This window comes from Zootoca vivipara, chromosome 3 (genome assembly GCF_963506605.1).
Source record: "Zootoca vivipara chromosome 3, rZooViv1.1, whole genome shotgun sequence".
NCBI lineage: Eukaryota > Metazoa > Chordata > Lepidosauria > Squamata > Lacertidae > Zootoca > Zootoca vivipara.
The window spans coordinates 92,634,143-92,655,097 of NC_083278.1; the positions used below are offsets into that span (position 1 = coordinate 92,634,143).

The 20,955-nt window shown below is 41.0% G+C and overlaps 1 protein-coding gene across 4 annotated transcripts in view; it reads right to left on the reverse strand.

Annotated features, from left to right (window-relative positions):
• Positions 1-4,264: 4,264 nt before the first annotated feature.
• Positions 4,265-20,955, reverse strand: part of SPATA17 (spermatogenesis associated 17) — an 83,257-nt gene continuing 66,566 nt past the window's right edge. For 3 of the 4 annotated variants that reach the window (XM_060272994.1, XM_035111352.2, XM_060272995.1), the window contains exon 9: positions 4,265-8,077. In XM_060272994.1, the coding sequence (XP_060128977.1) occupies positions 7,997-8,077 (81 nt within the window). In that variant the 3' untranslated portion in view covers positions 4,265-7,996. The remainder of the gene's footprint in view (positions 8,078-20,955) is intronic. The other variant, XM_035111349.2, reaches the window with a different exon arrangement.

Here is a 20,955-nt window from a genome sequence, read left to right on the forward strand (position 1 = left end):
ATCAGTACTTATTTTCCTTTTTTAAAAACAGAAACAAAAACTTTGTACAAAGCGGTACAAATTACCTTGGGATTTCTTAGTTGTTTGTTTTACAGGCAGAGAAGGCAGCCATAGCAGAGAAATGATGTGGTAATAGTTAGAGCAGCCATAGGGAACTTGTGGGTCTCTGGAGATTGCTGGATTTGAATTCCCATTTGGCTGGGGCTGGCAGGAGTTAGTGTCAGACCAAGACTAGGGGGAATCAGCCTCAAATCCCCATGAAGTCAAGGGCAGCTGCCAGTCAGTGTAGACAATAATGGCCTAGATGGACTAATGCTATGATTGTATAAAGTGTCTTCATATGTTCAGTGGTTAACCTTGGTTGCTATTTTTCAGCTAACCTACCCCACAGGATTGTTGTGAACATAACATTGGGGGTAATGGACTGGAATCCTTGAGTAACCACCTAATTTCTAGCCAGGCTCCTTTTGCTTTAAACTATCAGCGTTCAACAATTTGCAGTACAGTCTGAAATTCAGCAGGCAAAGTGCCGATTAGTGTATCCACTGAGGAGTTGGGAATGAGACACAGAGCTGCTGCTTTTGGTAAACAGGCCTTTGCCTATTGTAAAACGCACACAGTTCCACCTTCCAAGGCATCCGTTCATTTTTTCCTATAGCAAGGAGGGACTCACACAGACCTGAATCAGGAAGATGGGGAACGAGAAGGTTCACTGTGCAACCCAACTCCGAACCCCAAGTGCACAGAACCGTAAAGCCAGGTCCAGACCCAACATCAGCACTAGTTATGCTTGGGGAAATCCTGAGCCCCTGGTCAGATGCACGACTATGTAAATCTGCCTGCAGTGGGCTGGGTTGGCTCCTTAAAAAAACAAAATACAAATTATGCTGTTTAAATTCCCCCACAATGGCCATTGGCTCCGGCCCTTATGCAGCACCATCTGCTGGAGTGTTGGGGCCAGTTGTGAGGAAACTTAGGTGGCAGCTGCCTAATAATAATAACCACTGTGTCCATTATTGCCTTGTCACTGCCCCATGCCCCTCTGCCCCATTAGAATGCCCACTATGGCCTGCCACCTCACCTTCCACCTGGCAAGCTGTGTGGTAAGTCTACTAAAGACCAGCCCAGTGATGGGAAGAGAGTGGTGGAAGGGAGAAAAGAGAGTTAAGTAGTTGTGGGGTGGGGTGATGAAGGAGGGTGTAGGGCTTGAGCTGTCTGTCAGCAGTTAAGTAGTTGTGGGGCGGGGTGATGAAGGAGGGTGTAGGGCTTGAGAGTAGCCCTTCTCTTACACAGAATCCAGTATTCCCTCCAGATACCAGAGCTGGCTTTTCAGACATAGCCTCTGCATAGGTTGTTGGACTCCAAATTGTGCATTTTAATTACATGTGTTATATTTTAATAGACACACAATTCGTTTTTTTTAATACTTGGAATTCTATTCTGGCATGAAGTGTTATAAAAAGGAAACAAACCAACCATCAGCCACACAGACAGCAATGCAAATACAGAAATGATGGGAGTTGCAGTCTAGCACGTTGTATTTGGAGAGTCAAATGTTTCCCGGGAAGCAAGTCCTTCCTGAATCCCTACATCACTGGCCTACACAGGTTTGTGTCTCTTTTCCAAGAAGGAACTTTTGCCCAGGGACTTTTTTGCCTGGGCAAAAAATAAAAAAGGTAGTAGCTAACACTGAGGTCTAGGTTTTGTGGAGTAGCTGTCCCATGGTACAGTGCTTGGAGGAAGGACATCACATCCACTTATGGTGATTTCTTTTTTTAGTTACACTAATAACAAAATGGTGCTGGAGGAGACTCTTGGGAGTCCCATGGACTGCAAGAAGATCAAACCTATCCATTCTGAAGGAAATCAGCCCTGAGTGCTCACTGGAAGGACAGATCCTGAAGGTGAGGCTCCAATACTTTGGCCACCTCATGAGAAGAGAAGAATCCTTGGAAAAGACCCTGATGTTGGGAAAGATTGAGGGCACAAGGAGAAGGGGACGACAGAAGACGAGATGGTTGGACAGTGTTCTCAAAGCTACGAACATGAGTTTGACCAAACTGCGGGAGGCAGTGGAAGACAGGAGTGCCTGGCGTGCTCTGGTCCATGGGGTCACGAAGAGTCGGACACGACTAAATGACTAAACAACAACAATAACAAAATATCCATCACGCTTCAGGTTAGGATCATTTATAGAAATGGTGATTTGAGACACCTAGTATATGTGCTTATGCAAAATGCTTTAAAGCATTAAAATATAATACACCTGCTGCAATATATGTGATTTCAATGGCTCCCTCTTTGGGGCATGCACAATATATTAATTGCAGTGATGTATGTAATAATATAATAATAATAATTAATAATAATTTTTATTTATACCCCGCCCTTCCCAGTCAAGACCGGGCTCAGGGCGGCTAACAACAAATAATATCAACACAAATATAAAAGAAACATTTCAGTTAAAACAACAGAATAATACAATGTTAAAATTCAATTTTAAAATTAAAAATCTACGAATAAGATAAAACCATTATAAATAAAACCTTAGGGGAGGGTAACCGTGGGGTCAGACTGCGTCAGTCCGAAGGCCAAACGAAACAGCTCTGTCTTGCAGGCCCTACGAAAAGATGACAAATCCCGCAGGGCCCTAGTCTCCTGGGACAGAGCGTTCCACCAGGTCGGGGCCAGTACTGAGAAGGCCCTGGTCCTGGTCGAGGCCAGCCTAGCCACCTTGTGACTCGGGATCTCCAATATGTTATTATTTGTGGACCGTAATGTCCTCTGTGGGTCATACCGGGAGAGGCGGTCCCGTAGGTACGAGGGTCCTAAGCCGCATATAGTAGAGCTGTTGGGTCTACATTTAATTAGATGATTAAAAACCATATATGCAGTATATTCACTGTTTCTCAGGGAATCTAGAAAGCACTGGAAGGTCTTTAATGGCCATCATAAAATTAATAATAAAATGTGTAAAGATAAGCTACCATGAAAATTGCAGAGAAAATGATGACCTGTGTATTTTTCGTTAGGTAGCTTACATGCATGGAACACTGTTAGATATACTTAACCATATTTGGGCAAACTATTATGATGGTTGAATAGATTTATAACCCACCATTCTGCTCAGAGTACCATTTTTTGGCAGGGGTGTGTCACAGGCTGTTTATCACACACAGCTTTAATCACCAACAGAGTGCAAGGGCTTAGGAGGAATGACCAGAGCTGCTTCCCAGTATCTGCTGTCTGAAGCGACTTCCTCATTCTGCCTATAGTAGGGCTGGCTCCTAGTGCCATGGTGTTCTTCAGGAATAACTCAGAGGGCTGGGAATTGAAAGCACTGCATTACAGTGGGTCCACTCTTCCCTGCCAGATTGCTACCAATAAACTAAAGCTGAATCCTGACAAGACAGAGATGCTGTGGGCCAGTAGTTCCCAAGTATAGAATAGGTTGATGGCCTATTCTGGGTGGGCTTGCACCCCTGAATAAACAGCTACATAGTCTGGGAATAACCCCTGATTCACCAGCAGCAACTGCTCTGGGACTAGGTTTGGCTCTCTTGCGGGCAAAAGCCAATCATGGCTTACTTTGAATGAAATGTTAGAATGCATATAGAATGTGTGACTTGTTTTGATTTGATAAAAAGCTTAGTGTTCTGAAAGTAGGTTTTTACATTCCAAAGCAACACAATAGGGTTAATGAATGCACTTGGAATCCTCCAAGTGACCTTAAAGGGCCCACCTTTGCTTTCCTGGGTCTACTCTTTTGAGCGTTCTCACAATGCAGCTGCCTGGCCTGAGCGAGAACAGAAAAGTTGCTCTGTGCCAAACTGTGCTTTGCTTCTTCCACTCTGCTACATTTAATTAGGGTTTGTAATTAATCTTCCTTGTGTATTACGCTATGTCCAACCATCAATATTAATAAAATCTTTACTTACTTTAAATACTCTGAAAGATTTTATTTGGAGAGCTGGGCCATCTGGCCCTCTCTACCTCACTAGGATAAGTTCCTGGGTAAAACAGCTTCCATCTGTTTCTGAGATTCTTGTGTGGTATTACACACGGGTAAGCCTTAAGAGGGATTTCACCAATATAGTAGATGAAATAAAATTGGCTCTCTCTAGCGTTCCTCCTTTATTACATTGATAAAATCCAGCATCCTCCCCACCCCCAGCGTTTGGTAAGACCACACACACACACACACACACACACACAGAGAGAGAGAGAGAGAGAGAGAGAGAGAGAGAGAGAGAGAGAGAGATTGCTTTTCTTATTATTTGAAAAGACAATACTTGCATTCAACATTGCTTCCTTATAATCAGGAGCTCTGGAATACTGAGGTAGTAATGAAAATTTAACAACCCGTCTATATCATCATTGGAATAAATTGTGCATTTTTTAAAAAAGAAGTTACTTTGGTTTGGGGAGGGGAGAGTGTTGTAAGTTGGAATTTTTTATTTGTTTTAACGTGGTGGTAGTTGTGCTTTTTTGTGCCACAGACAGGAATACAGAGCAGGGTATCAAGTAATATATGTGACCCATAAGGAGAAGCTGGGATCTGAGTGGTGTATGTGAGGGCTGGATGCACTTGGACCTCTGAGGTATTCTAAATTGCCCAAACATTGTCTTCCACAGCCTCCATTTATCCATATACCATATTTTTCCATCTATAAGACGGTCAAATGTATAAGACACCCCTTATTTTGCGGGACTCCAATTTAAGAAAATGGGAGGAGATACTATCCATGTATAAGACGAGCCCAGATTTTGAACATTAAAGTAAAAAACCAGTCTTATACATGGAAAAGTACAGTATTTATGATTCCACTGCAGTTACTGGCTTCTGTATTAGGGGCAGTCACTTAATTTCCCCTTTCTACGGTGAATGGGTTGGAGAAGTTGCTGTGTGCTGTCCCATTGATGAAACTAGGTTTAGGCTACTAGTTTGTAACTCTGGTGAATACAGAGTAAAGGTGGCACAAAAATTTAAGAAACAGAATGTGCCAGTGGTTGGTCTGTTATTCTTCACAAGGCATAATTTTTGGTTAGAAAGCAGATTGTAGGAGGTCTCAGATTCAAGCCCTAGTATTGCAGGTAGCTGGGATAGAAATATTACTATCTGCAATCATGCCAAAGTGATAATACTGGGCAAAATCGACCACTGTCTGGTTTAGTTTTCATGCATTAAAAAACTCCCATGGCACTTTAAAGTTGGGATAAGGCAGCATTTGCCAATCTAGTGTTCCAGGTGGGAAATGTAGTCCAAGCATTTAAAAGCCACCAGGCAAACTTTTGCAAACTAGGGCTTACTTTGTCAGATGGACGAATTGTGTCAACTATGATTCTTCAAGCTTGTGAGAGTTGTTCTGGAATACATTTTATATCGGGCTTCCATATTATGCAAATTTTCTTACCTTGCCAGCATCTTGGTAAAGACTCAAAAGGTCACAAAGTTTCTGATTTACTTAGAATGAGAGAAGGCTGTTCTGCAATGGATGCGATTTTGCCATGACTCGTATTACCAGGAAATGTGTAAACGATGGGACCTTGAAACTGCCACGGTGCCATATATTGATTCATATCTCAGTTGTCACCATAAACCATAATTATAACGAAAGGTAGAGGTTGAATAATGGGCAGGAAGAGTAGTTTTGTTTTATACCATGCTGCCCCAAAGATGCTTTTGCTGACATTTTAAAATGTTGTGTACTTGTGACAATGACTTGGCTTGTCCTCTATTGCTCAGGTGTCAGTCATAATATAAGGTCCATCATAATTTTGTCCAGCTCACAGTTAAAACTGGTCTAGGGTGAACGTACCCTGGTTTGATTTGGGTAAACTGAGCTATTCCACAATCCCCAAATTGGAAAAGTTTTTTTTTCCTGAACCTGTTCCCAAAATTCAGACACTGTTGTTCTTCTGGTAGCATAATCAGTAGTGAGATGGGGGCCAAATACCAGAACAAGAGAATAAAAGCATTTTAAATAAATAACTGAATTGCCAAGTTAAGAACTAATACTGTTCTTTAATCAGAAGGAAGTGGAAGTGACACTAAGGGCCCTTTTCCATTCTTCTTCTTTTAAGCTATTTAATTGCCTCAGTTGTGGTTTAACAACTCCTAGCCGAGCAGTTAGAGGAAGGATTCCAGCCTTCAGCTTGCAAAGCGGTAGTTGTAGTAAGATATGCCTGGAGGTAGACACGGGCATGAATTTCTGAAATAAATAACATCCATATCCATTGCTTTTAAGTGCACTCTTTCCTACAAAATTACATTAGTGAAAAATGGGTATAGTGTAGTCATCTCCTAAGTCTGTCTCATAAAAATCGCAGGCATATTTTTGCACATGGAAAGGATTATTAAAATTGCCCTGTTTGGGAGGAAGAAAAGAAAAGAGATTGAAAAAAAGGCCACACAATAGATGAGTGAGTGGATTAGAGTGAATTGGAAGTACTCTTTTTAACCTTAATATATGCAGAGTATCATCAGCAACTGAAAACTCCAGCAGCTTCAGTGATGGCTTGCTTGGCATAGGTTATGTTTATCTTGGGGTCAGAGATATTTAAAAGAAACCAAGAAAGAAAGATTAATCTGATAAAGGCATTGCCAGTTCTAATCGGACTGATGGGAAAATGTGGTAGAAAGATAAGTAACAACACAGGGTGAATTATCATGAAGAGATGAACTACCTTGAAGCTGGAGCAATCAAAGAGATAGCCCTCACATCTAAAAATTACTATGGCATCCCTTATTCATCAACACCTTTGTGCGAGTGTCTTCCGTTCAGCCCCCTGAACAAAGAACAAAAGCACTCCGATATATTTGGCAAAATTAACTTGCTCGGGTTGCGTCCCTCACTTACCAGAATTAAAGGACCTTCGTTTCCCGCTGCAGGACATAAATACGAAACTTTCAAAAGTTTGAATTTGATCAGCTCCTCAAAAGTACAAAAAGGCAGCCAAATATGCTTGGGAAAAAAAATGCCTGACATATTTGATTTGTACTGCTGTCATTTAGAAAATGATGAATGTGTTGCACCTGCCCCTGAGAGGTTGATTTCTCTGTTCTTCGTGTCTTTGCTGATGTTATCTGATGTTGCCTGATAACTATGGAAGTTTGTAAAATAATATGGCTGAGTCTACCCTAGCATTTAAGAATTTGCCTGTGTGAGGGCTCAACTTCTGTGAGGGCTCTTCATCCCAGTTCTATGTACTAGGAATACCTAAGAAGCAGATCAGGGGAGCAAGAAAATTCTATATTGACGCTAAACTGGTGACATAAACCCTGAATGCCCTCTGTGCCCGTAATAAAAAAAAAGATACAAGGATCAGCAATAGAGAAAGAGAAAGAGTGCAAGAGACTATAGGAGTAACATCAGGAACTGAGAACCATGTGAGGAGCCGGGTGGACAACATGACTATTTCCCATGGCAGCCCTGATATTTTCAATGAAATTAAAAGGGACTTACTCACTAGCAAGTATATTTAGGAATGGGGTGCATATATATTCACCTCATGGTGCTTTGCCAATATGAGTATTACATCACATTATCAACTGATCATTTCAATCATAGGGAGATGATAATGCATTATTAACAGGGTAAGCATTTTTTATTCATTTATTTTTCCCACAGAAAAAGGGCTACATCTCTTACCTGAGTAAGTAAATTGATTTAATTCTTCAGATCGTTGAGTTTATTCCACCAGTTACTTTGATCTGCAATCTTGCTAACAGAGAAAACTGACTAGAAATACCTACAGTTAAGAATTTCTGAAGATGGAGATCTGTCTCTGTGGATGTCCTTCACACACAAAATGCTGCATGATGTAACTTGCTGGCTGCTTAGAACCATTATTTCAGAATTCCAAAACTAGGATTGTCTGCAGGTAGTACATGGCAATCATAAGTAATTGCTTTGCTTCACATTTTCAAAAAAACAAACAAAAAACCCCTTTATTTCAAGTGTTTAAAAAATCGTAGACTGGGTTGGTAGAGAAATCACACTACTGCTCCAGCTCTGGAATAGGCTTGGCCAAACTTTGCAAACAGAGGAATCGATGGTAGCACGGTTAAGAAGTCCTAGAGAAAACAAAAAGGGAAAGTTTGGGGAAAATTAAATTGGAGCGTTCCATGTTATATTGACTGCAGCCCAGACTGAATGGAACTTTCTCCCTGATAATCTCCCAGTGCGTGACAGTGTAACAATACTACCCTTTCTCATACCGCTTGCTGCCTGCACCTGAACATCCTCACATGAATACATGCATAAAAAGTTAAACGTACATAGGTCTAAAAAGCGCAGTTGATTGACTCCAGCAAGCCCCAAAGGCTGTCTAATTTGAGCCTACACAGGTTGGATTTTTCACATGGGCATTCTATTCAAACTTATGATGACTGCATGTAAACATCTGGTGGAATAGGCATGCCGGATGGATGGAGCAGGAAGGCAGGATTCCGTTTCCACCTTGTTCATGGGAAGAAGATGGGCAATCTAATCTGTTTTTGTTTTATGGTGTGTGTTTGTATTTTATATCATAGCTGGTTTGCTTTTCACTTCAATTCAGTTTGAAGAGATCTGTAAACACTGCATGAATAAAATGTCCATAGAATCATGGAATCACAGAGATGGAAGGGACCAGGAGAGTCCAACCCCCTGCAAAGCAGGAATCTTTTGCCCAATGTGGGGCTCAAACCCATGACCAAGATTAAGACTCTCATGCTATGCCGACTGAGCTCTCTCTCTCACACACTTTTGAATTTTCCAGTATCATAGTTTAACATGTAGATTGTATATATTATACAGATTTTTTTTAAAAGGAAACACACATTCAACTCATTATAACGGTCCGACACATACACATTACAGATTGAAGAGAAAATGTAGAATGAACCAAAAGAATGTTCCTCATAACAGTTTCAGTGTTATCAATTACTTACGGTTGTTCTAATTTGAATCTTTAATTGTCTGTATTTATCAAACAATATAATTTCAGTTACATCTTGTAAATATTTACAGTATCCACATACTCTCTCTTTTTAACATTTCTGAATAAAAATCAGGATCCAGTGATCTGCCACATTCCTGAGTACACCAGTGAGCACTTAAGGGAGGGAAACCAAAACTCTTCCCTGGCTCTTTCACCTCAAATGTGATTAAAATTCCAGCTTTGAATCAGTCCGTACACTTGGCAGTGCTTCAGACTAGAACTTCTGGCTCTTGCCCTCTGGCAGAATATTGAATTTTGGCTCTGATTCTTATGGGCTATCTATGTTCATGTTATATCACACCCTCCCAGAGTGTCTTGTATTTAATGTGCTGTTTTGCATATCGAGTGACAGAGGGATGGACAGGGGCTACGTGGGGGGATAGCAGAATACCGTAATGTCCATTCAATAAACAGACTAGCACCCCTTTGGCTTCTGATTCTTTACAATATAATTATCATGAGTTTTCCTTTACCATGAGAGCTAGAAACTTCTTCTTTTTATAATACAGATGTTCGGGGGAGGGGAGTTGTGTCAGATTCCAATAATGTGACAGACGCAGAGACTATACACATCTCTCTTTATCCTGTACTCAATGAAAACTACACTTGTCAGCTGCTCTGTGTTCCCGATAAGAATCATGGGCTCTATTGAGGGTATGAAAGGAACATCCCATCATAATTAACTTATTAGGAAATCAAAATAAAATATGAGCAGAAAAACAGCTGTCAGCATTCCTCTCAGAGTGTACCTCTGCTCCTACCACTCTCGTCTGCATAAAACAAGGTCCAGTCATTTCTGATCCCCAAAATAAGCACTGATTTGAGAGAGCAGACGGCTTTTGCTATTAGGATGACTTGCCAGACAATAACAACCGACTGCCAGAATTAGCTCCTTGGGACAATTTAGGTGCCTTTGAAGTGAATGGCTTTTTGAGCTGGAACTAAGCCCACACCCGGCTTCAAATCCAAGTCAAAATGACAAAAAGGAAGTCCACTGTGCCATTCATTCCCTCAGCGTAAGATTACTTTATGTTGGCAGCTGTACTGCTTGTCTTGTTTAAAGGCTATTTCGCTACACACTCACAGCTGAGTATTTAAACAACTGGATCTGATCGTGGGGGCACTGTTCTCCTGAATGGTGACACTGTTCTGTTTCTTTTGTTCTTTTTGGTAATTGCAGTGGCAGTAGTGATCAGTAGCGGGAAAAGAAGAAGGAATTCTAACAGGGCTGGCTCTACCATTAGGTAGAGCAGGGTGGGAAACCTGTGGTCCTCTAGATCAGGGCTTTCCAAACTTGGGTCGCCAGCTGTTTTTGGACTACAACTCCCATCATCCCAAGCTAGCAGCACCAGTGGTCAGGGATGATGGGAATTGTAGTCCAAAAACAGCTGGAGACCCAAGTTTGGAAAACATTGGTCTAGATGTTGTTGGACTCCAGTTTTCATCAACCCTAGCCAGCAGCGTTAGTGGCTGGCTCCTCGCCCCTAAGGCTGAGTGAGGTTGCCTCTTCTACCACTGGACTAGATTACCAACTCTACAATTCTATGATTTTAGGTTTCATGAAAGGGAAGTAAATTGTTGTTATTTTATTATTATTTTTACTGCCATGAAGGGGGAGAGATGCTTGTAGACCTTTCTGCTTCATATGCCAAAATAACTTGATCAGCTTTGGATACTATGCACTTTGACTTGGGAAGGTGCACCATTTATTCTCTGCCTCAAAAAGCAAAATATTTTGGGCAAGCCCTGAGGAAGAGTCAGTGCCAATAATGCTAGCAATGTCGGCAAGAAAGTCACTCTGCGTACCTTTCTTGATTTATCCCAGAAAAAAAGTCATCCACTAGTCTAAAGCTCTAAACTTTTCCTTTTCTTTTTTTTCAGTTTCAAATTTACTAGAAAATTTCTGGAAAGTACATAAAAGGAAAATCATCAAAATAAAAAGGGGGGGGGGAACAGAGTGGAGCTATTTCAAAATGTCACATTATTGGAAAACTCCTTCCAGTAGCAGCTTAGAGACCAACTAAGTTTGTCATTGGTATGAGCTTTCGTGTGCATGCACACTTATTCAGATACCATGCACACAAAAGCTCATACCAATGACAAACTTAGTCGGTCTCTAAGGTGCTACTGGAAGGAATCTTTTAATTTTGTTTCGACTACGTCAGACCAACACGGCTACCTCCCTGTAACATTATTGCAAAACATTCATCATATCATTTTTTTTCTTTTAAATCATTTTTATTAGTTTCCTAATACGAACAGCCAATTATAATATTCCAAATACAATATACCAATTAAAAACAATAAACTAAAAAAGAGACCAAATTGTAATCCAAATCGTTAATTATTAATTTTTCCAGGCTTCCCATAGTCTGGACCTCTGAAGCATATTTCCGCTGTCTCATTCCTGCTTTTCTTGTTGTTTTCCTGTTTCCCACATTCCAATCTTGTCATTTTAAAGTCCTCCGTCCCTGGCACTGCGATTCTCAATCATGTCTATAATCATATATCCTTACATAGCCCCAGCTGAATGCTGAAAAGCCTATTGCACGAGAGACCGGTTGTATCCAGCAAGCTGGAAAATGCATATATATCCTATAGATTAAGCAATATGTCTTGTCATGTGATTCCCTTTGCAAAAGGTTGGTCATTGGGCACCAGTTATCAGCCAGTACAGCCATGTGTATGTAGCTTTTTTGCAGCTCAAAGAGTTCTCTGAACCAGGGCCTATACAGGCATGTGCCTATATCTTGATTTAAACTAGGGACTTCAATATATAATATCTATTTCAATAATATTTGATGTTAGCAATTGAGTGCATGCATGCATAGATGGGTTTAACAGCAGGACCCATGTTTTTGAAAAATGAACGTTTGTACATGCATTATTTCATTACATTTGTGTCAAAATTTAGCAAATGGTACACATATTGAGAGAGCAGGTGATTTATACACACAAAAGCTGCATATACATGAACTGAATACATTTAACATATTTTTTTAAATAAAAAAATATGATGTCATATTTGTGTGGGAACAGGGCTTAGCAATCTATTTAAAGAAAAACCAGTCAGTTACAATCAATTCATATATCATTGTGAGAAACAGCATAATAATGTAAGTCCCATATACTTTAGAGAAAAATGAAGCAAAACATTAGATAGAAGGCAATACCTCCTAACTAAAGGGCCACTTGTAACAATATATAGTTATTTAGTACCTTTAGTCTATGTTATTTTTTGTAAAGTGCTTTGGGTTTTTGTTTTGTTTTTTACAATCAAGCAGTATATAAATCTTGTGAGATAAATAATGATTTTATAAAGTGATTAAGGAGAGTTTGCATAAATTGTACAATTGCATAAATTGTGAGTGCCTGGAGGCGGTTGGAGGTTGGATGGCAGCTAACAGATTGAGGTTGAATCCTGACAAGACAGAAGTACTGTTTGTGGGGGACAGGAGGCGGGCAGGTGTGGGGGACTCCCTGGTCTTGAATGGGGTAACTGTGCCCCTGAAGGACCAGGTGCGCAGCCTGGGAGTCATTTTGGACTCACAGCTGTCCGTGGAGGCGCAGGTTAATTCTGTATCCAGGGCAGCTGTTTATCAGCTCCATCTGGTACGCAGGCTGAGACCCTACCTGCCCGCGGACTGTCTTGCCAGAGTGGTGCATGCTCTAGTTATCTCTCACTTGGACTACTGCAATGCGCTCTACGTGGGGCTACCTTTGAAGGTGACCTGGAAACTACAATTAATCCAGAATGCAGCAGCTAGACTGGTGACTGGGAGCAGCCGCCGAGACCACATAACACCGGTCTTGAAAGATCTGCATTGGCTCCCAGTACGTTTCCGAGCACAATTCAAAGTGTTGGTGCTGACCTTTAAAGCCCTAAACGGCCTCAGTCCAGCATACCTGAAGGAGCGTCTCCACCTCCATCGCTCTGCCCGGACACTGAGGTCCAGTGCCGAGGGCCTTCTGGCGGTTCCCTCACTGCGAGAAGCAAAGCTACAGGGAACCAGGCAGAGGGCCTTCTCGGTAGTGGCACCCGCCCTGTGGAACGCCCTCCCACCAGATGTCAAAAAGAAAAATAACTACCAGACTTTTAGAGGACATCTGAAGGCAGCCCTGTTTAGGGAAGCTTTTAATAAGAAATTAGTGTATTTTAATATTTCTGTTGGAAGCCGCCCAGAGTGGCTGGGGAAACCCAGCCAGATGGGCGGGGTATAAATATTAAATTATTATTATTATTATTATTATTATTATTATTATTATTATTATTATACAGACTAGTTTCCTAGTGATGAATTTTGTCATAATGTCAGCTTGCCATTTTAGTGAGGAACAGTAGCAAGGTTTCTTGCCAACCCAGCAAGACAGTATGAGGAGTCATCTAGACTGGTACAGAAAAAAGCGTTTTATATGTGTTGTATGTGTGATATAACATAATCATATATCCTTACATCCATCGACCACAGTTTTATTTTAAAATGTCCAGTTTTTCCAACTTGTTTGGCAGCGCAACTTCTCCTTCTTCATTCCAATCTCTGATCCAAGCTGTTATCCAGTTCTTCTTTTGAAGTTTAATGGCGCAACAACTCCCATAAATTATTCCCCTCCAGGCTGTTGTCCAAATCTGTCTTTGATGTTAGGCATATGTTTGCATTCCACAGATATAAATCATTTGACGATCGATCGGCTTTCAGAGACCACGCAATCCCCCCTCCCGGGCCCTAGGAGGGAGGCTACTGGACATCCATTTAGCCTTCTCTCTCACTTTTAATGAAAGTGCTGCAAACAAATGTTCTGTATTTTATCTCCAATTATTGTCTCGAATCATTGCAAAGTCAGACAACAAGCACTCCCACTTCCCTCAAAACAGGGGGAAACTTTCATTTTTCTATTTTTGCTGCGACACAGGCACCATCTTAATTCTTCTTTTCTTTATCAAGTCTTTCAAACCAAACAAAGTTGTGCTGTTGAGCATTTGATTATAACTAGAAGTCCATCTGTACTTCTCAAAATAAATTAGGATTCTTAATGAGGCTTAGCGTACAAAACCAATTATAAGTATTGAACTGAAAAAAAGCACATACCAGTCCTCCTCCATAATCCAAACATCGTGACGAGAATCAAGTTTGAAGTCTCAGCTTAAATGCCAGGGACTGTACAGTGGTACCTCGGGTTACAAACACGAACCGTTCCGGGTTGCAGTTCATAACCCGAAATGGTCGTAACCATAAGCGCCATTTTGCGCATGCGCAAACTGCACACACAGCTTCTGTGCATGCGCAGAATGTGCGTGCGGTGAAAATACTTCTGGGTTTGTGGAGTTCGTAACCCGAGGTGGTCGTAACCCGAGGTGGTCGTAACCCGAGGTTTTTTCTCGGTCTTCTTTGGTCCAGACTATGTCTGCTTATTGTCCAAATCTAATTCTTTTATCAAAGCAGATATTCCTGGCTGATGGGAGTGGCTTCGGAGAGTGCCAGCCGTGCCGTGCTCTTGACCCCCAGTGTCCTGCTGCTTGTGCAATGCAAGCTGGCAATCTCGGACAATCTGCTGGTCTTCGAGACAGTCCTCCCCCATCCTGGAGTGTCTGCCAGGGCTATCAGCCCTGAATTACTGGCACAGCTGGGGTCCGATCGTATGGGAGTCAGCCATTTCCCACCGCCGGAAACAGGAAGCCCATATCAATTTTTTTTCCCAAGACAACCATATTTCTTAACATGGGGTGACAAGGAATTTGGTATTTCTGAATCAGTAGCATATGAGATAAAGTCTCACCAGACTGTGCAAAAGCATTCAGGATTTCCCATATCCTTGGATCCTCAAGCTTTTCCTTGAGGTAAGCCTAATGGCAAGAGACAATGAGAGAAAGTTTCCTCCTTATACTGTGATGTACCTGTATTATATCCAGGAATGCACTCGCCTGTACTATTTAAAATATTACTATAATAGAAGGCCAAATAAATTACAGCCTGGATAAACATGCCCAAAGAAACCCAAAAGCTGAATGATAAAATTCTGAATCCTTTTTTTAAAGCATTTTCATTTTCTGATCCCATTATCTTCCAAGGGATTATAGTCTACTACAGTTATACTGACAAGGTTTAACTAGACCTAGGGACCTTTTTAATGTATTGACAATTTGACTGCCATGTAGGTTAATTATCCCATACACACAATTCAAAAGAAGGCAGCAAAGAAAATGATGACAGAGAAGAACAGTTTATAGACTATTGCCCCAATCCAACAAATACAATCTGATGTTCCAATCCACGTAGGTGACCTCAATTCATGAAGGCAGGTTTATGATTGAATATTCCGATTTTGGATGGGGAATCATGAATGCAAACAACTGCCGCATTAACAGTTCTCCAGCCTGATCCAGCAGTGAAAATTCACTTGCTTTTTAAGTAAGCTGTTCTCCCCCAACTCTCTTTTTGGCATATTCTCCTCCCTGTTGCTCTCATATGCCTTCATCTTGATGAAAGACAGTGAGTGTATATTCATTCAAGGAATGACAATGGTTTATTCAACCTGGCACGTCTCCATGCCAAGACAAAAATATGATGATTTTTATTTGCAAGATGTTGTTTGCAGATGCAGCAGCCTTGACAGCACACTCCAAGTAAGCTCTACAGTGACCCATCAACCATTCTGCCCAAGCCTGCATGAGTTCAGCCTCACCATCAGCCTGGCAAATACCAACATCTTGGGTCAGGAGTCGCCAGTACTCCACGTATCAGCATTGGTGACCAGGTAGACAATTTTGTCTACCTGGGCTCCACCATTACCAGCAACCTTTCCATTGACACTGCTGCAACCCTCCAACCCCAATGATGCACTCTTCCATTGTCTCTTGAGACAGATGGATGCCAATAGTCACACTCACTCACTGTTTGGGAGGAGTAGGAGGAGGCTGGATTTAGCACCTCCCAAATTGCTCTCCTGTCTTCCCGTTAAAGAGATGATCAGTGCAATTAACATTTAAGGCTATATATGTGCATAGCCCCAGCTGAATGCTGAAAAGCCTATTGCACGAGAGACCGGTTGTATCCAGCAAGCTGGAAAATGCATATATATCCTATAGATTAAGCAATATGTCTTGTCATGTGATTCCCTTTGCAAAAGGTTGGTCATTGGGCACCAGTTATCAGCCAGTACAGCCATGTGTATGTAGCTTTTTTGCAGCTCAAAGAGTTCTCTGAACCAGGGCCTATACAGGCATGTGCCTATATCTTGATTTAAACTAGGGACTTCAATATATAATATCTATTTCAATAATATTTGATGTTAGCAATTGAGTGCATGCATGCATAGATGGGTTTAACAGCAGGACCCATGTTTTTGAAAAATGAACGTTTGTACATGCATTATTTCATTACATTTGTGTCAAAATTTAGCAAATGGTACACATATTGAGAGAGCAGGTGATTTATACACACAAAAGCTGCATATACATGAACTGAATACATTTAACATATTTTTTTAAATAAAAAAATATGATGTCATATTTGTGTGGGAACAGGGCTTAGCAATCTATTTAAAGAAAAACCAGTCAGTTACAATCAATTCATATATCATTGTGAGAAACAGCATAATAATGTAAGTCCCATATACTTTAGAGAAAAATGAAGCAAAACATTAGATAGAAGGCAATACCTCCTAACTAAAGGGCCACTTGTAACAATATATAGTTATTTAGTACCTTTAGTCTATGTTATTTTTTGTAAAGTGCTTTGGGTTTTTGTTTTGTTTTTTACAATCAAGCAGTATATAAATCTTGTGAGATAAATAATGATTTTATAAAGTGATTAAGGAGAGTTTGCATAAATTGTACAATTGCATAAATTGTGAGTGCCTGGAGGCGGTTGGAGGTTGGATGGCAGCTAACAGATTGAGGTTGAATCCTGACAAGACAGAAGTACTGTTTGTGGGGGACAGGAGGCGGGCAGGTGTGGGGGACTCCCTGGTCTTGAATGGGGTAACTGTGCCCCTGAAGGACCAGGTGCGCAGCCTGGGAGTCATTTTGGACTCACAGCTGTCCGTGGAGGCGCAGGTTAATTCTGTATCCAGGGCAGCTGTTTATCAGCTCCATCTGGTACGCAGGCTGAGACCCTACCTGCCCGCGGACTGTCTTGCCAGAGTGGTGCATGCTCTAGTTATCTCTCACTTGGACTACTGCAATGCGCTCTACGTGGGGCTACCTTTGAAGGTGACCTGGAAACTACAATTAATCCAGAATGCAGCAGCTAGACTGGTGACTGGGAGCAGCCGCCGAGACCACATAACACCGGTCTTGAAAGATCTGCATTGGCTCCCAGTACGTTTCCGAGCACAATTCAAAGTGTTGGTGCTGACCTTTAAAGCCCTAAACGGCCTCAGTCCAGCATACCTGAAGGAGCGTCTCCACCTCCATCGCTCTGCCCGGACACTGAGGTCCAGTGCCGAGGGCCTTCTGGCGGTTCCCTCACTGCGAGAAGCAAAGCTACAGGGAACCAGGCAGAGGGCCTTCTCGGTAGTGGCACCCGCCCTGTGGAACGCCCTCCCACCAGATGTCAAAAAGAAAAATAACTACCAGACTTTTAGAGGACATCTGAAGGCAGCCCTGTTTAGGGAAGCTTTTAATAAGAAATTAGTGTATTTTAATATTTCTGTTGGAAGCCGCCCAGAGTGGCTGGGGAAACCCAGCCAGATGGGCGGGGTATAAATATTAAATTATTATTATTATTATTATTATTATTATTATTATTATTATTATTATTATACAGACTAGTTTCCTAGTGATGAATTTTGTCATAATGTCAGCTTGCCATTTTAGTGAGGAACAGTAGCAAGGTTTCTTGCCAACCCAGCAAGACAGTATGAGGAGTCATCTAGACTGGTACAGAAAAAAGCGTTTTATATGTGTTGTATGTGTGATATAACATTATGCCACCAGATGGCGACATGGAGTCCCGTTTTTCTCTTACCTGTTTTCCCAGTTTAAATTTACGATTTAAACTGAAACGCTTCTTTGATGTGTCTAGATCCAGCCTTAGACAGCATTCTCAGTTTTAAGTCTAAAATAACAAACCTTCAAGCTTGTGGGGTGGGGGTGGGGGAATGATGCATGTCACTTCAAATCAAAGTTAGTACAATCCTTATTTTATCCGTGAAACAATTATAGACCATTTCTACATTTGTCACTGGGACGCTGTTGTTTAAAACCATGCAATTGGTAGACTTCTTTTCCCACTCGCCTGCCATATTCTTAGATGCTAATAGGAAGATGTGTGTTCTTTTAAGAGACGATCCATTGCTATCCTAACAATGTTTTTATTTTGAATAAACCACCTGGGAGCACTTCATAGCACAGATATTTGAGAAAGACACAGTAGGAAGTTCTGCTTACAAATCAATGGTACAAATATGGCTGCCTCCATTTAACTCTAGGGGTCCTCGCCCAAGTTTCCCCTGCAATCCTAATGACTGTAATGGCAAAATTAGAGCTTTGAACTGAGAAGCCGCAAGACATTCTGTGACCTTTTAATGGCCATGCAGTGCTATTTAACAGAAGGAGGGAGGGAAGCAAACACGGCAATCTGCTATTAGGGCAAAATGTTGATATAGCAAAGAGGGGCTTCCCGCCTAAATATATTAGTACTGGTTAACACTTCCAACTAGTACAAGGGCTTCTGACATGACAAAATGAGTATAACAGGCCCTTCTGTCAATACAACACAAATGTCATTTCAAGTGCTCAAAACCACTAAGCTACCCTAAAAAGATTGATTTATCTGCTCCAATGTTTCTTTGGGGCAAACTTTCCTTACAACTGAAACCAATTAGTGGGCCTGGCACTTGTAGTGCAGAATGTAGGTCAGCGTCAAGTAATAAAAAAGTATTGACTTTTCTCTGTCTGTAAGCAGCATGAAAGGGGTGCCATGGCCTTGTCGTATATGAAAAGAGCTCCATTAATTTCACTTATTTCAACAAGGGCTGTCAAATACTAATGCTTCTATTGCACTTTTCACACAAAGTACATTGACACCACTCCTGGCCTCAGTGAAATAAGGTTTAAAATATTTCAGCTAGTGAAAGAGGCCTACACTATAATTTTCAATTCCCACTAGTACATTTAGACACCTTAAGTAGCATTGCTCACAAAAACTATTGAGAGAGATTAGATGGGATATTAATCATGACCAACAATTACTTCCTGTGGCGAAAGGAATCTAATTCTCATGTGTAACCCTATTAAAATAATAATCCAGAATGTTGGGTGTTTATTTTTTACAGAGCAGGCATACACCCACAAATCACAGGTAACACTACAATCCTGTCAGAGTAAGCCAGCCACTTGGTTTCCTTGCTTGGAATTTCCATGGTGCATTTTGTTCCCTGAAAAGTAGCCTAATTTTTATGAAGACTATAGTTAGATTCACAATTACTTAAAAGGTAAAGGGACCCCTGACCATTAGGTCCAGTCGTGACCGACTCTGGGGTTGCGCGCTCATCTCGCATTATTGGCCGAGCGAGCTGAAAAACTCTCTGCTTGCAAATGCTCCCTCATTGAAGGAACTGTGATCTGCACACGTAAAGGAATTAATTTCCTCTATCATATGTGAGCAAGATGGGCATGTGGATTGAGGTAACAGTATCTGATACCATATGAGACACAACCACTGAAGCGCCAGATTACCAAATAGGCAGAACAGACAAAGGCCTATGAGCCCCAAGCCTTTTAGGGGCCCCACAATAAAAGATCAAAGTAATGAGTGATCTTGAAAGAAAATCACAATTAAGCTTATCCCACTAAATGTTATCCCACTAAAAAAAATGTATTAGGGGATAATTTGCAAGAGGACTTTTGATTTCAACTGCCTAGGGGCCTCCACGGGGTTTAATCCGGCACTGCAACCACTTTCCATTTGTTAACAAGAATTACTAATTCTGCGATCTTTTTCTTGGGGGGGGGGGAGAGATTTCTTAACATGCTATCTTGGAAATATACCACTTCCTTGGTATATGGAATGTCCAGTGATCTTAGTTTAATGCACAATCAAAGCAGCAAGACTGAGATTTATTTTAGCCTCACTGAAGTCAATGAGAATACACTATTTTAATTCAAGTAGTTCAACTTAATTGCTTTATAAATGGGAATCTGTGTAACCTCAGTATTTGAAGGTGGTAAAAGGCCTCCCATTGTTATTATAGTAGCCATCACCAAGTGAAGTCCTTACCAACCAACCAAAGAAAGGATTGTTCTTATCATTCTGCAAACTGCCAAATAGAGCATAGATTCATGAATGAAAACACCAACTAGTTACCAATGTCTTGTCCAGTTATAACAAACACTCACATAGTTATAACATAGTTATAACACTAACATTTGAACTTGAAGGTTGCCTCTGAATAGTCTGTACATGACGGTATGCCAAACCATATACTGTAAAATAAACCATGGCTAAGTGTGAACTGCAAAACAAAAAGAAAACGCGGATGCAGTTTATGATGTAGCAGGGCAAACTATGAGCATGCGTTCATATGTTGCATTAAGTCAAGCCATGGCTTAACTCTAAGTAGCACGGTGGCAGCAAGATCTAGAGAAGAGTGAAGCTCCTGTGATTTTATTATGTGTGTCCACACTTAGCCATGGTTTGACTTAGCATTGCATGGTAACCAAGCCAATATGTCAAATCCAATGGCTAATTGCCTCCTAAAAATGCAAGCAAAGCTGATTTAAAACAACAACCCCTCTGACTTAAAAAGGCTAGCTGACTAAAATGGAGGACAATTTTCAACTTGCTTTAATGACTTTATAAGTATGCTTTGAATCAACTTATCATTCATTTTTAAAATATAAAATGATACTGGCTAGTCATCATGAAACAATGTTATGTCCTTCTGCATGATACTTTCATCATACTATTTTCTCTGTTTGATAGTCTATTTGGTTATTGACAGAGAGCATATGATAATATGCTGTACAAA